Source organism: Enoplosus armatus, chromosome 8 (assembly GCF_043641665.1).
Source record: "Enoplosus armatus isolate fEnoArm2 chromosome 8, fEnoArm2.hap1, whole genome shotgun sequence".
Taxonomy (NCBI): Eukaryota; Metazoa; Chordata; class Actinopteri; order Centrarchiformes; family Enoplosidae; genus Enoplosus; species Enoplosus armatus.
This window is the reverse complement of record NC_092187.1, coordinates 14,649,885-14,666,497: the sequence shown is the minus strand read 5'-3', so window position 1 is coordinate 14,666,497 and position 16,613 is coordinate 14,649,885. Positions and strand designations below refer to the sequence as shown.

At 43.2% G+C, this 16,613-nt stretch overlaps 1 protein-coding gene across 1 annotated transcript in view; it reads left to right on the top strand.

The window, feature by feature from the left end:
- Window positions 1–16,398, top strand: part of LOC139288865 (ERC protein 2) — a 108,696-nt gene extending 92,298 nt beyond the window's left edge. The window contains exons 16-18 of the mRNA XM_070910308.1: window positions 6,796–6,943; window positions 11,306–11,467; window positions 16,372–16,398. Coding sequence (XP_070766409.1) covers window positions 6,796–6,943; window positions 11,306–11,467; window positions 16,372–16,398 — 337 coding nt within the window. The remainder of the gene's footprint in view (window positions 1–6,795; window positions 6,944–11,305; window positions 11,468–16,371) is intronic.
- Window positions 16,399–16,613: the final 215 nt, after the last annotated feature.

The following is a 16,613-nucleotide window of genomic DNA, read 5'->3' as shown; positions in this document are numbered from 1 at the left end:
CATCTTTTGATGTTAAAAAGTGTTGTGGGACAGTGCTCTGGTTGGATCAGAGACAGACGGGGGGGGGGGGGGGGGGTTAACTCATCAGTGTTTATACTGAGGCCTTAGTGCTCTTTCTTAACACGCTGCATATGTATGTTTCTCTCTCTCTCCTTGTGTGTGTGTGTGTGTGTGTTCTTACAGTAGTGTGACTGGAGCTGTGTTACTCATTCTGTGACCCTCACCTCTCTCTCTCTCAGATGACAGGGAGCTTTACACAACCCAGCTGCTGTATATGTATGTATGTGTGTGTGTGTGTGTGCCTGTACTTGTGTCTGACTGCAAGGCAGGGGAGCCCTGCACGTGTGTGGTACAGTACAGCCCCCTGTCTTGTTTCTTGTGCCTTGGGGAGACACTGTCAGTCAACTGAGTGACGATAAAGACGGAAAACAAACCTTGGCTTTAAGAGAAGAGATGAACCCTGCTCAGGTAGTATCCCTGGAGGTTTAGGGTCAGAGCTCACCTTATTGGTAGAGGGCTGTGTAGGTGGGCCTTGTGCTAGACAGCTTTGGAGATTGGCAGAGGCTTTGACTAATCTGATGTGGATTGTGTTTTTTTTTTGCATTGATGCAAAAGACTGAAGTTACACAAATAACATATGGAGATACCCAAGGTCATCCAAATGGGAAAAAGCTGCCGATGACATCATAATCATCACTGACATCCCACTAGCCCTTGTTTATTTATCTATCCTGTTTTTACAACAACAGGAATCCACCCAACCCCGAGCTGATCTTGAGAAGGTGATGCAATGGAGCTGGAAGTGAGAGAGGACCCTTCTGTCAAAGACTGTCTGCTGCCAGAGCTGTTTATGAAAGGAATAGTTCCAGACATACACTTATTTGCTTTCACTCTTAGAATGCAATTATCAATCTCATGTGTTTGCATTATATATATGGAGGTGGAGTCAGGAGGCGTTCAGCTGAACGCAACATAAAGACTGGAGGCACCTCTAATTATTACAATGTATGATTGTTAATACTTTAGTGAACACAAAACATCAAAACGTCAATTTTCAGAGAGACGTTTGTAGGCATATTTTTTAACTTTCGCACCTCACACACAGACATGAGATTGATCAATCTTCTCATCTCACTCCCTTTGAAAGAAAGCAAATTATTTTCCAAATGTCCCTTAAAACATATCAAATTTAATTTAAATTACATGCTCATGCCTTTTAGATATTGTTGATGCTTTGACAACATAGTCTTGGGGTATAATACTCCATCTCATTTGTCTGCATTCACGCACACACAAACGTGCACACACTCACACAGCCACCTGGTCTGGGTCTCTCGATCTGTCTCCCCCTCTCTCTGGCTGGAATGCAGCGGTGGCCGTCTGGTCCTGCTCATCTCTGGGAGCAGTCAGCCATCTCTCCTCGTCCCTGCTACCACTCTAAACATTTGGCTAGTTTTGGCAGATTTGTTGATTTTTGTCCCCTCGTATTTTCCCTCTTGTTGCTGTAAAACTGATACATACTCTTTCAATTAGACCCCCCTCCTTCCACCGGTCAGAGCACTAGTGTGGGAGTGGGGGTGGGCAGAGTAAGTGGGTTGTATATTTTATTAGTGAAGTGAAAACACACACAACCTGGCCCAGTTATGGGAGAACCATCTGCTGTCATGGATTTTTCTTGGGAAGCACAGCTCAAGGTTAGCATGTAAAGTTTATCATTCTTGCTTGAAGCTCAGGATTAGCATGTACTGTCTAATATAGCTGCTCAAGAAGAATATTGGAGTTGACATGAACTTTCAAACAAGGCAGGCATGCAAGTTGTATTTGTGGTGGGGATGGATAAATCCTATTTTATAGATTGAGATAAATAAAGGCTTTAATCCAGGCAAGCACACAGAAGGAAGTGGGTAATAGGTGCATCTGGCATGTGGCTTCAGGTTCGCTGCTACAGGTTAGCATGGAGCTAATCGTACCTAAGGTAGCCAAAACTTGGACCTCATAAAAATACATTTAACCCACATTTAGAGTTGAAACACAGATTTGCCATCTTAACTGGCTTTGCAGTAAGCTTACCAAATGAAGCCAGAGTGTGTGTTTTATGTTGAAAATAGACATTTTCCTTACCTCCTCAGTAGTAAATAACACCATGTTCCAAGGCCATAAATAATAGTGTCACTCAACCATGCCCCATTCTCATGTCCTCTACTTGCTCTCACCACAGGCCTCTAGTACTGCCTAGCCAGGGGCCCCCGTCCTGGTGCCGCACCTTCACACACTCACAATCAAGGAGCGGCTATAAAATGCCCGTGGAATGTTTCTGCAGAGCCGGACAGTTAAGTGGTGGAAAGGCATGATCACAAACTAGAAGACCTCCATAATGGATGTTCTGGGAGCAGATATTAGTGGGCTCCCCATGTTCTTGCTAACAAAATACATCACACATGCACATAAGGACATGAAAGCGCAAATGTGTGCACAAACAGGCGAATACACGCACACATGCACACACTGCACACACTGCACACACTGCACTTAGGGGCAGACAGTATTGATGGTTCCCTCGGGCATCACACGGACGCATCTGTTTCTGTCCCACTGACTCTCCACACTCATAATTTCAAGTAAGTCATAACACAAATTATAAACACACATCCCTCAACCGTGACGCCTAGGAATAACAACATGGAGTGCGCTGAGCTGATTTAGGGTAGGCAGGGACTCTTAAATCTATACCTTTGCTCCTTTCTTCCCTTCCTCCTCTCCTTTTCTTCCCGTTTTTTCTCTCATGAAGCACAGGTGGCAGTCACTCTTGTCAAACACATACTCTCCTCTCCTCTATTGCCTTTATCTCTTGCCATCTCTCTCTTTTTTTTTTTTAATTCTTGACCCATTGGCTCTGCCATGCTTTCTCTCCTCCCTCACAGCCACAGCGTACCTCCCCTAACATCCTCTTACTTTGAATTTGTTTTGTGCAAATGTACGCGTGTGCGTTTATGCACACTCTTGACCCCATCTTAAAACCCTCGTCACCCAGAAATCTGTGTGACCTGCTAGTCTTCCATCTGCCCTGTGACATCACAGTCCTTCGGCAGCAGCCCCACCTCAAAGATGTCTTCATCAAAGTCTTCTCTCCTCATTTTTCATTCCTTTGTCCTGAATTATCTCCTTCCGCCTCACGTTTCCTTCCCCTTCTCTTCCACTCTTTACAGTCTTTTTTTTTTCTTTCCATATCGTCTCTGCTGACCTCCCCCCCTTTTTCCCTCTCACCTCTCATCGTATGGTCATGTACTTTAGCCATCCATCTCCCACCTTTGTAGATCCAAATGTCTCAATATGTCCAAGAGACCATGAAGGTTCAATTGGAATCACATGTTGTAGTCGAGCCGAGAATTTCACCCCTTATAAATAAGATGTCAGTCCAGCCCAGGCTTTTCTACAGAGCCTTGCATGCTCTCTCTATCCTACTCTATACTGCTAAAAGTAAATATGAGGCATGTGAGATTTAATGTACAACTGTTTATGTGTGCATCATGTTAAGCTTGTCAGCCAAAATACCCATAGATTATCATATTATTATCTCACAGAACAGATAAACTAAAGTAGATGAGATTTTTGACACCGGAGATCCAGCAGCGGGATTTATTTGTCCTTTTATTGGAGTGCCTTGTGACTTCTCAGTGCATGGGTTCTGACTTTTACGAAGACTTATTACAAGTTCGTCATGAAAAACCATTTAATTGTCGCCCCTTTCAATCGGAAAGGAAATGAAGATAATCCTTTGTTTGTCCAGGACACGCCAAGTCCAAGTTAAGCAGGGAGTGAGACAAGAGGGGAGCAAAGAGAGAGGGTTCACCCACTCAAGATCAGCCAGCAGATACAGTACAAGCATTTGTCTTTCTGTGTGTGTGTGTGTGTGTGTGTGTGTGTGTCTGATAGATGAATCCTGTCTGCTAGATTCATGTACATTGCAAGTACAACTAAGGCCAAATGGCCACTCAAATTAGATGTGATTAAATACTCCAGTGTGATCCAGGTTCAAAGACTGTTACTAATACTAATCAACGCAGACAAACACACACACCATGCACACATAATCACTGATTCAGGATGTGGGAGACAACGTTTACAGGCTGGCTAATCATAATAATGTTTTTTATTGTTTTAGGAAGCCATCACTCAGCAGAATCCTGCAGCACCACTCAGAGAGCACCCACAGGGAGACAGAGCTGTAATCTGCTGTGTTAATTTAGAGCCTGGAAGTGATTTGGCTTGCACTGAAGCATGGCAGCCACTTTGGTTCAGAGGTTCAATCTTGTTGGGCTCTGAACGTCTCGGGCTCAATCAGTAATTTTCAGTTGGGAAGTCTGTACCTGGGCTGGGGAATGCAGGTGAGATGTGACAGCCATTTTGTCACGGACAGCACCACACACCCTGGTCATAAAAAAGACAACATACAGTAATTATTTTTGGTACATAGCTTCCTTGTAGAGGTCTACAATGTCAGAATGTAAATAGACGTTTTTTTTTGTCACTAACCAAACACCAAAACAGTGTCTTTCATCAGGTGATTCAGCAGAGGCAACTTTGATGAATGGGAGTGTAACAATCCTTGATGAAGTGGCTTGGTGGTGGTCAGAAAGAGATGGATCTCTGTTTGGCTTTTTCAGATGAGTTCACAGATTAGATAAACCTCCCCTTTAGAACTGGGGTGGGGGTTAGTGCCCTTAACCTTTCACCACACTCTTTTCCTTCACCAAGTTGGCCCTGCACTTAATGCACCACCCACTTAGATTGCCTAAGTATTCTAAAAATGTTGCCCCATCCCCATTGGTGACTACCTTTTTCAGCTTAGTGTGTGATTATTCTGTGTGTATTTACAGTCAGATACTGACCTGCATAGACAGAATTCCCAAGCCGATGCAGTTAATGCTAAAGGAGATAAGGAAAAGTGCGACTACGAGACTATTGGGATGTTGGAGTTTCCATGTCTGGCAGTAAAGATGGCCATCCGGCGAGTAGGTTAGGGCTGTTAATCTGACACGCTGTTTATGAACAGTGACACTGTGCCGCATTCCTTGCCCATATATGACTCTTTGCATCACCTCTTCACTCTATTTAACACAGCCAAAGTAATGGGACTGGGATTGCCATTGTGCCATACTCTATAATGCAAAATTAGGCCATGGATGTAAAACTGGACTGTATGAAGAGGGATTTAAAAATCAGTCGTGCTGCTGTTTGATTTGTGGATTTTTTTTAATTCTGTGGATTTCTTGATGGGATTTCTTTTACTTTAAAAATTATTTTCCCATTTTTACGTTGTGAATGGCCAGGTCAAGCAGAATAAGCCTGCAGTCTAAAGCACTTGCTCTGGTACAAGTCCAATGTAGGTCTGTGTGTGTGAGTGTGTGTGTCTGTGTTCCCATTACAGTGAGCATTAAAAGGAATAACAGTGGAGGTGTGGGGAGACGAAAAGTGTCACGTTGGTCCTGCTCCGTGATTAATGGTGTGATTAGCCACTCCGATCCATGTCAGAACCCACATGCATGCACGCACAAATACACGCACAACATGCAAGCACACACTTGAGCACACACAAACACACAGAGGCCTATTAATGGCCTTGAATGGGAGAATCCAGAATCCAGATGCGGCTTGCAGATAATTGTACTGAAAACACCAAATGTGGAGTCCCAGGCCAGCAGCACTTTATTCTGAGTTCAGCATGTTTATTTTCACAATTTAGTTATTTCTGCAGGGACTTAAATCATGGAATAAAAACACTCCATTGCAGGTCAATTTTTAATTGAGTCCAAAGTGTATTTTGAATGCACCCTCCCTCCTCTTCTTCCTCTACCCCTCACCTCACACAAACCCACACTTTACCTTACCATGCTTGTTTAATGCCCTCCTAATTTCAAATGCGATTTAAGAGTCTGGAGTTCAGCCGCGATATGTTTATCCAACTTAAAATACCTTCAGTGCCTACGCACTAGTTAGACAGCTTGAGACTTCTGTGATGGCCATTCAGATGAACTTCTTGAGTTATGTATGCATAAATGTGTTTGTCCATTTTCTCATATTATATTTTATATATATATCGTATTTTTACAGTGTGCCTGGGGTCAGTGACCTTAGTAGAGGAGGTGTGTGTTCCTGGCTATATATGAGAATATGTTTGTGCTTCTGAGTGTGTTTACAAGAGTGGGCGGATAGAATGTGTGTTTGTCACAACACTGGATTTACGACATCCTGCTTGATGACGAGGATAGTCATCACTAATCTGCTCAAGGCTGCAAGGCATTCTCATGAGACCTGTGGGTGTACATTTGTACGTCTGAATGTGCGCATGATGAAGCTTGGTGGTTTGTTTCCTCTGCACCTGTAGACAGTCATTTGTTGCCACCGCCTTCACACACAAACACACACACACACACACTGCGGTAACCAGCGGTGACAGAGGAAAGATGTCATATCCTCCTCATTACATTATTACATGTCCGTGAGTCACACTGAGGTACCACTAATACAGCACTTAGCAGACCACTTCAAAGATGTCTGCTTCTTTTCTCTGAAATCTCTGTCTGAGTTTAAGGAGCTCTGGAGTGAGTGAGCTTGTTGTGACATCTGCATATGTACAAGGGCCCACAGCTGCAGATGTGGGTCCTGTATATCTGTGTCTCTGTACAGTCCACCTGTCTATTTTCTGACTGTAAAACTTATTTTTATGTTTATGATAACATTCCTTCTTACCTTTTGCACCCTTCTTTACACACTTTCCCGCTCTCATCCCCTCAGGCAGCAGGCTTTGCTGGCAGCCATCAGTGAGAAGGATGCTAACATCGCCCTGCTGGAGTTATCCTCTTCCAAACGGAAGAAAGCCCAGGAGGAAGTGATGGCTCTGAAGAGGGAGAAAGACAGGCTCATGCACCAGCTCAAACAGCAGGTACATCCACCACACACATGACCACCAAGTTATTTATACGTGCATATATAAATGATGAATTAAATTTACTGCACTCCTGGTCTAAGAGGTTGATTGGCCTGCACATGAATCAAATGGAGCCTGGCCTTGCGGTCACCGTTTAGGACAGATTTTGGCTTTGGAATCAAAGCAGGACGACAAATTCAAACCTGCTGCTGATGGTGAACCCTTGCCTGCACTAAAACAGCCTCATGGCCAGACTTTTGAACTTTAAAACCAGGAACACATAGAGGTTAATAATTCCTGGTAGTTAACAGAGTCGACGTCCCCGCCTCAAACCACACTTACTGCGTTCAGTCATCATAAGCCAAACCAATCAAGCAGGAGCTGTGATTCCAAATCCAGGCACATAAACACATGACGAAAGCTTTTCTCATAACAATCAGCTTGCAATCAGAGTTATTAGATGCACTGAAGTCGTAGATGTAGGTTGGTATCAGCGGTGAGTCACCGGCAGACTTTTCTGTCTCACATCTTCTGGTCAAACAGACAAAATTCCCAGCACACACTCACGCATACGTACATACGCACACACGCCTTTTTCCCATGTATCCCTGGCTCTCAATATCAGCCTGAGGCTGATGAAGGTATGTGGGTCATTAAGGTCTGGTCAGACCACATCAGTGACTGAGCTAACGTGAATGCTAATAATGAGCCAACAGCAGGGAGTCCACATATACGGTCTCCTGAGTCACAGGGGCTTCTGGGAAACATGGTGCATTTAAAAGTCAACAGATGCAGTGGCTGAGTGTGCATTTAAGCGCGAACCTATGTTTGTTCGTGTCTCGTAAACGGTAAACAGTTCCTAGGGGGTGCAATTCTCTTCGAGGAATTTCAAGGAAAGCCTATTATCTGTTTATCGCCATTGGATGCGTCATGTTTTCCCGTTGGGTAACCAGCAGTTACAGTCCACCTGATGATGTGATGAGCTCTAATTGCAACGATGTGGCCTCCGGGCCCAGAGCAGAGCAGAGCAGAGCAGAGGAGAAAAAATGGAAGAAGAAAAGAAAGGATGGCATGGGAGAGGAGAGGAGTGGGCAGTGTATTCTTTCTTTGCCTCCCCTGTCTCGCACAAGCAAACCTGGTTTCTTAAGTCCTCCAGCACACACGCATATAAATCCATGTAATTACTACTGTTAAGTGGAAAGGTGTACCAGGCAGTGCTATAGCCACCTAGCACTGGGGCCCTAAAAGTGTGGCTCATCTACATCTAAGTTATGGAGGTTGTAAGGTAAGTAGTTCCTATAGGGAGTCTTTGCACTACTTGGGTTCCTTCCATTCCACAGAATGAACTCTCTGGGGATTATGTTGTTCGACATGACACACACCGGCTCTCTGTCTTCTGACCCATTGACACACATATCAGGATAGGTTGCCTTCCTCAGGTCCTCAACAGCCAATGGCGGAAGGAAACTGACCAGGAAATGCCGAAGAATTATGGGACTCAGAGTCTCATAGGAGAAAGCTGATCTGTAGACAGCAGATAGATTTACAGATAGCAGTGCCCCGTCTGACCTCCTCACATCCCTCTTTTGGAAGATCTTGAGTGTGTGTGTGTGTGTGTGTGTGTGTGTGTGCATAAAGCTGGCGGTCTAAGACAAACTTTCCTTTTCTCAGACAGCTTTCTCCCCTTTGAAGCATAGGCCTTCTTCAGCACAGACAGACACACATATACAAAGATGCAGCCACACACACACACACACACACACACACACACACACACACACACACACACAGACACAGACATACAGATGAAGAGTGTGGTGTTTAGACTTCTTGTGGAGAGAGTCAGAACAAATGTGTCCCCATGTGGGAATTCTTTGAGTGGTCCCATCCCAGTGATGGATGACCAAACGTCACTGCTGCTTTGAAGCTGAGAAAAGATGAATTTGGAATCCTCAGAGGTGTGCCATTTTTGTGACTTTCTCTCTTTTTTCCCTCTCCATCTCCCTTTTTTGGACCCACTTGAGCATCCATCCTCTCTCTATGCTGAAAAGATGGATTTTGTGTTCTCAGAGGTGTGCCATTTAGAACAGCTTATGTAAAACTATCTGCCTGCTTAGTGCGTGGATACCATTTTGCTGGGATAGCATGCCAATGTTGTACGCACACAAACACACACACACACACACACACACACACACACACACAGCGAGAGAGAGAGAGAGACCTGATTAAAGGAGGTTGTGAAAACTGCAGCCTTACCCCAGCTGCCTGTTTGTTTAAGGCCTTTCTTGTCAGCCTCCTGTGTCCATATGTGTTAATACAGCTCTTCTCTAATCAGGACAGGCTTGTGATTTACAGAGGGCTTGGATTGAGGTTTGGGATGCAGCTGTGAGCACTGCAGCGGGATCATCAGTGCCATGTTTACACCAGCAGCTGCACTTTGATACACATGCAGAGACCACTCACTGCACACATACAGTATATGTCCTCTCCTCTCCTCTCCCAGTTGTGCCACCTGTGTCTATTCCAGGTTGTCGGATCTACAAGCAGGCCTGGAGGCCATTACTGAGCTGTTTACTCTGCAAAGCCCCTAATTAACACTAATTAAAACACACACATTCCACCACACAGACATTTGATATGCGCACACCTTCTTTACGCATGCACACGGGAATATGTCTGAAAGAAGAGAGTGGATGTGTGTGCTTTTTGCATGTGTGTGTATGTCTTTTTGAATAAACGGGATGTCTTGACCACACAGTCAGACTCTCCCAGAAGCAATTCATCACTTCATTCATTTGTGTTTGTGTCTCAGGTCATTAAATATTAACTACGCGCACACACACACACATGCAAACACATTCTAGGACGTTTGGCTTCTCATCCTACCAAATATGGTTGTAATCAGATGAACTGGAACAAGTAAGGACTAAGGACTAAACACACATCAGCCTTTTGGACCCTGGGCTACAAATTAGTTTTGAAAATATGGCTTTATGAGAATTAAACAGCATTGCTAAGCATTGGGGAAGAGTCTGTGTGGAAGCTCCTAGCATGTGCTATGTAGCAGTACAGTAGTTTCATAAGCTGTGGGGTATATGATAGTAATTGTGCTAGCCTCAATGACAGGTGTCAGCCTTGTAACTGTTGCATTGAAGCCAGCCACACCCAGTCACACCTGCTAGTGTCAACACCTGAGGTCATGGAGGGCCGTACACCTCAACCTAGCCTTTAACTGCTCTAACCACTGGTCTGGTGTCTGTCTGAGCCCTTCTCCATCCCTCACTCTTCATCTTTATCTCTGTCTCTCTCTCTCTCACTCTGTCCCTCTCACCACGGTGTCAATGTTCTCACCTTATCTAAGCAGCTCTTCTCCAATTTAAGCTAATTGCTAACCTCTTTAATACCAGCCACATCCTCTCCTGTGATCCTGACGGGCTCGTTTCCTCAGTCATTAGGCCTCAGCTCCTTATCTCAGCAGCGATGTCCCCGGGCCGCTGACTACTGTAACCCCCCCCCCTCGCAGCTGACTCAGGCTTTTTTCTCTCTTCCTCCCATGGCTGTCTCTCATTTAAACCAGTAAAAGCCACAATATTTTGGATGAGAGACGTGTGCGTATCTTTCCTTCGAATCATCTTCATCCCATACACAATCCCACCTCCCGCTCTGCAATCACGTCCGCCCTCAGGGGAAGTATCTGCAGTTAAGGGGATAAAGCTGAGCCTGTCAATATATCTGCACCCACTCTGTCTCTGTCTATCTCCCAGACAGCTGGCCTCACTGGAGTTAGGCTGATTGTTAACGTTAGTCAGCCTAGGCTGTTATCTCTCTCCAAAGCAATGATGTTGGCGGGATGACAGCCTCTTCCACAAACACTCACACAAATACACACAGATGCGCAGACGCACAAACAAAGGACACATAGTCTTACTTACCCATTTACAGGCATGCAGAAAGATGCATACTTGAGTGTAATTTTAATCAATGACATCTAAAATGAGGTTGCTTCACCCGGGCCAGAACGCCTGTGGCCTGAGGCTACATGAAACACTCACTAACTGTTCTTACTTGGATTCGTCTAATCTAATTAAATGATAATCTGCAATATGGATGACATTTGTCAGATTTACAATATTTTCATCAAGCACTCCGACTCAGTCAATTTATGACCTGTCAAGTGTTGTTAGAAGTACTGCTTTTATTATCTTTGATGGCTTTCAACATGCTTTCCCCCATCCAAGAATCCCTTAGCTTAATCATTCTGAGACCGACAGCATTTTTAAGAAACAAATAAGCAGTGTTTGGAAAATGAATTGCCTAGTATACACGTGTTATAATTATGCGTTATGAATTTTCTTGTTTATCTTTTTTTTGCAGACTCAGAGCAGAATGAAACTGATAGCGGATAACTACGAGGAAGACCACATCCACCCCCAACATCATCCTCACCATTCTCACCACGTGCATCCAGCAAACGTGCATCACCGAAGCCTGCAGAGAGGGCCCCCCCACGCCAACCACCGCCCCCCTATGGACCAGGTCAATATGAATGTGCACGTCGACACAAACGCACCCGCCCCAACCAGTTTAATGCTTTGGCTTGTTTACATGAGTTGACATGTCGTGGGCTCTCATCTTCATGCTTTTAAAGTTGATGCAATTTCATATTTGTCATCTCCACCACCAGTCAGTTGTGGTCGGACTCAGCAGCATAAAATTTCCCCTCTCTCTTCTCCTCTGTCTCTTCTCCCTCAACTTCATTACTTACTGCCAAGTCAGTTATTCATATCATTTAGATAAGGAGCCTGAAGGGGAAAAGCTGCCAAATGAGTGTTTTTGATCGATGGGATTTGTCTGTGAGATTAGTTTATATGTCACTCATCTCTCATATGAGCTCCTTCTCTCTGTCTGAGTATAATATCCAGACTGCCCTGAGGACAAACTTATTGTGTCTGTTTGAAGACAGCTGAAGAAGAACAAACTGCTGTTGTTATCAGCACAAAGTGTTGGTATATTTGTGTGAGCGTGCTTGCATCCAAGTGTGCATGCTGTAGGCGTGTGCGTGCCTGTACATGTGCATGCGTAGATGCACATGGAGGTGCACACCTGAGTCTTTGTTGATTCTATGTACCCAGATGAAACCGCCACCGGGAGAAAGCAATCTTCAAAGTAAAACAGATATTTCACTCTCTTTCCATTAGCTTATAAAAACTTCTAGTTATTTGAATGCCATATAAACTCATCACAGCTCTATTGTTGTCAAGAGGTTGTGATTGGGGGGATTCCAATGAAGATGAAGTGTGTGTGTTTGGAGATTTAAGACGAATACCTGGGGATTTCCACCTGAGTCTAAATTCCCACATCTGTTCTATTTGATATGCACTATTACATGTTTCTCGACATCATAAATGTTTCTGAAACTGCTGTATAAATTGGAGTTAAACATGCACTGGGGATCCCCTGTCCTTGATTCCTCCCCAACACACGCACATGCATACAAGCACACAATCATATCCAAGCATCACCCCACACATAACTCTGCAATATGCAAGAGGACAGGATAGCTGGTTTTAATAATATTTAATATTTTTTTGCCTTTTACGCCTGTGGAAAGACTATTTTTGATTTTATAAAAGAATGTGAAGGTCTGGGGTTGATTGACATCCATATGCACAGACACACTTGAGTTATATATTACAGTAGGGTATATTTTTACATGACAATTTGCATCCTTTTCAACTATAGAATGAATCTACATCTAATTTTGAAGATTTTTGCAGCATATGCTTTAGTATATGGAAGTTTAGTATGGGGAAACAAAAGACATGGAACATAGCTTAACCCCTTGAAACCACCCTGTAATCCCACAAGGACCATTTTCAAATTCTAGCTGTGTATTTATTAGGTTATGTTATGTTGTGTTTTTCATCTGACTTGCTATAATAATATTATAAAGCTATCGAGTCTCTGCATTGTTCTATTGTATCGCAGAATACTTGCAACCCCGGTAGGCTTCATATTAAACTGTGAGCTGCAGGGGGTCACATTTTAGTATCACACATTACTCTCCTTTACTTTGCTCTTATAAATATCTTTCCTTCAATATGGTTATCCAGCACTGTTGTACTGCAGCAGTGTTTATAGTATTTGACATATGAAACAGTAGCTCTCTGCAAATGATACTTCAACTTTTTCAAGTTGGACTGAAAAAGCCTAGCTAAGAAAGTATTATTAGGGTTGCTGGGAAATCTTGAATGTGGGGGAATAACAAAATAACTCATAAATCTGGGCCGATTGGCTGAATTATACTTTCTATTAGAGTTGATTTTTATGTCTATAAAAGGGAACTGTGATGGCCCACACTTTGTATGCAAAATCGAATATGTTTTAAAAGGGTGCAAAAATATAAATACATTAAATGAAGGTTAGATAAAAGGCAATACCTACAAATGTGTCAATTTGCAAATTGGATATATTTAGATTTTCTACAAGTTCACTGACACATTGCATAGGAATAAAATGTCCAAATCAAAGATGTCTATAAAGATCTCGTCACCCCCCTCTTTTCACAAGCTGCAGCCAAACTGATTTTTATTTAGCTAAGTTGTTTCTCTGTCGCTCTTCCTCTTGGGTCAAGCACACACGCTTCAAAAACAACAGACCCTGTTGAGGTCAGCCAATCACCACATGGCTTTTCCTCATATCTGATCTTTGATCCTAATGGGGAGATTCAGCAGAGGTCAGGGTAAGGCCTCCAAGGTGTGTGTGTGTGTGTGTGTGTGTGTGTGTGTGTGTGTGTATGTGTGTGTCTCTGTGTGTGTGTCTGTGTGTGTGTATGTGTGCGTGCGCACTGCTGATGGGTGATGTCAGGTCGCACAGTCTGGATGTTACTGACTGTTTTCCCTCCAAACACAGGACTTCAGATCTCTTTGATGATTAATTACTCTATTTGTTTTTCTTGAACACTTTGTTCTGTCTCTCCTCTTGTTTTTTTGTCTGTATTAAACAAGGAAACAAGGACCATGCACAAAACACATTCATCTCAAAACAAGAGATGATTTATGCCACATTACATCAGGTACACGCAGAACAAACTCTAAAACATTCATTTGCCCGATTACATAGTCTTTATCACACTAACAATTAGACAGATAAATCTACAAGCACACATCAGCACATTCATCCAGTACAACTATAAAATAACAATTCATTACAATTAAAAATCTGAATCACGGTCAAATTAATGTCGACATGACTGGTTGCTCAATATCCATTTTTTTGCACCATTGGAAAAAGAATGACAGTCTGTTTTAAGAGTGAGTTTTAAGCTCAGCTGGAAGCATATTCCAATGTTTGATGGCAGTAAATGAAAAAGCAGACAAAGGCTGTGCGCCGCAGTGGGATGTTTAAGGCTGAGTTTAGAGCAGATCGAGAGGTTCTCCTCATTTGCTCAGAGCAAAGCTGAAACAAGCTCTTCAATGGTGGAAAAAACAAAATGATTTCAAAACTTAAGTGGTTCTATTTGGACAATATGATACAATGATTGTGATTTAATTATTTCCTATCAAATACTTTTAAGGCACTTGGTTTCAGCACAGTCCTACTGACCTGAGACCAGCAGGGTATTCAGTAATGAAGATGTGAAAAACTCATAGCATGCAAAATGCCTGTAGAATATTAGCTAAAAAGTAATTTGCCTTGGTTTGGCCTTTCTATGACTTCTTATTACCTCTTCTCTTCCTTTCTCCTCTTTTTTACTATGCTTTTGCGCTTTTTATTTTATTTCATACCTCTACTGTCTCTTCTTTTACTTCTTTAACATCGCTTTTCTTCCTGGTGTATTTTCATCGCACCCACATTCTTTCTCTAGATGCCACCCTGTCTCTTTTATTCTTTCCTTCAGTCCCTTCTCTCTCTCCATCTTTCCCATTTCAAATGTAATATCCGAGTGCGGCCAGGCCAGTGGTTCAGTGCATTGCCGGGTCCAGGAACGCCACTCGAAGGATGATTGATGATGATAATGATAATGATGATGAAGAGGGTCTGCACGCTCACCCTGGAGACCACAATGCCTTTCCAAGATACAGCTAGTGCCATGAATAACAACAGTGACCACACATGCATATTTTTTTTATTTTTACATTTGCATTTGCTCAAACGCAAACACACCGTGTGCACACCCAACTGGCACATTCAAGACACGTAAGCACAAATGCATGCACTGGAATAGTGGACACAAACGTAAGAACACACTCTGAGGTTTTCAAAGGAGCCAAACCGCATGTCATTCAAAGATCATTGCTACAGTTAGTGGGTCCATCCCAATCCTCTACTCCCTGTCCCCCTTAATCTGTAATGGACTAAGTCTGAGGACAGGTGAAATCTAATCAGAGAAGACAAGCACAGGAAGTGGATTTAGCCTCTCGAGATGCACACCAGGTTTGTGTCTCAGCATGGAGTGTGTGCAGCTTGACGGGCATGTTGTGTTCATGTTGTTCTCATTTAGCCATGCCAGCACCACTGCCAGATACTTGGCAGCAGCCTTGGAAGGAAATAGAAAACAGCCATAAAGTGTTTATCAGAGACAGAATTATACAACCTTTTCTTTTGGGTTCTTTTTCTTCTGAGCCTCAACATGCTGCCTGCTTCAGGTTTATGAGAAGTAGCACATGGTATTTGGCCTGTTTGTGTCTTTGTGTATATGTGTTTGTGTGTGTGTGTTTAACCTGGCAGAATGAGTGGTTATAGGTCTGGCTCTGTTTACAGGGCCTGTCACAGCCATTCACTGCATGTTAGCATTTAGCATTGAGCATGTTCCATTGAAAGGCCATTATATCTATAGCTTAGCTGCTTAGGTGTAGCCTACTGAGTTTACTGTGCCTGTCACAACCACTCAGTCCAACCAAAGCCACTGTGGACTGCAGCCAAGGCCCTTGTGTTTTTCGCTCTGGTGTAGCGTTAGCATAGAATCAGCTTCGCCGGAGCCTAGTTTAGCACTATACTATAGTGAGCTGCCAGCTCATGCTAACCATTGTAATGTTGGTGTCTGAGTGAATTAGCCGTCCTGTTAGCAGGGCTCTTGCCTGCACAGTTTCAGCCCCAAGGAAACCCCTTGTGTGTTTAGTTATTGGTTCTTAACAATCACACTGAGGAAAGCATTTCATGATATCATACACAGCTTTTCTGAATGAGGAACATGAACCGGATTGTTTTGATTAAAAGCCACAGGGGGTTAGGAGGACCAAAAGATTAGGCAATGAGACTCTACTTGCAAAGACATAACCACTGGGCCAGAGTTTGTACAGTAAGTAGTCTAAAATGAAACCATTTTCTGCCACATACATGCAGTTTTTGGAAACTTTTGGCATAAAGTATCATATAAACTGATGATTAATGCATGGATAATGACAAAGATGATTTTTCCTCCCATGTTTTTCTCACAGGATGATGAAGAAGGAATATGGGCATGATGACCATCGCCATGGTGACCCTGCATCCATGTGTCCACAGTGAGTTTTAACAGCACAGCTATTGTTACATTTTTCTACTAATTTTACAGTTAATATACTCCTTGCCAGGGTGTAGTACGGTATATCTGCTCTAGATATTTTAATGATCTTCTACACAATAGGCTTCCTCAGTGGGCTCAAGTAACCATTAGCCGGGAACATTGATGGTACCACAA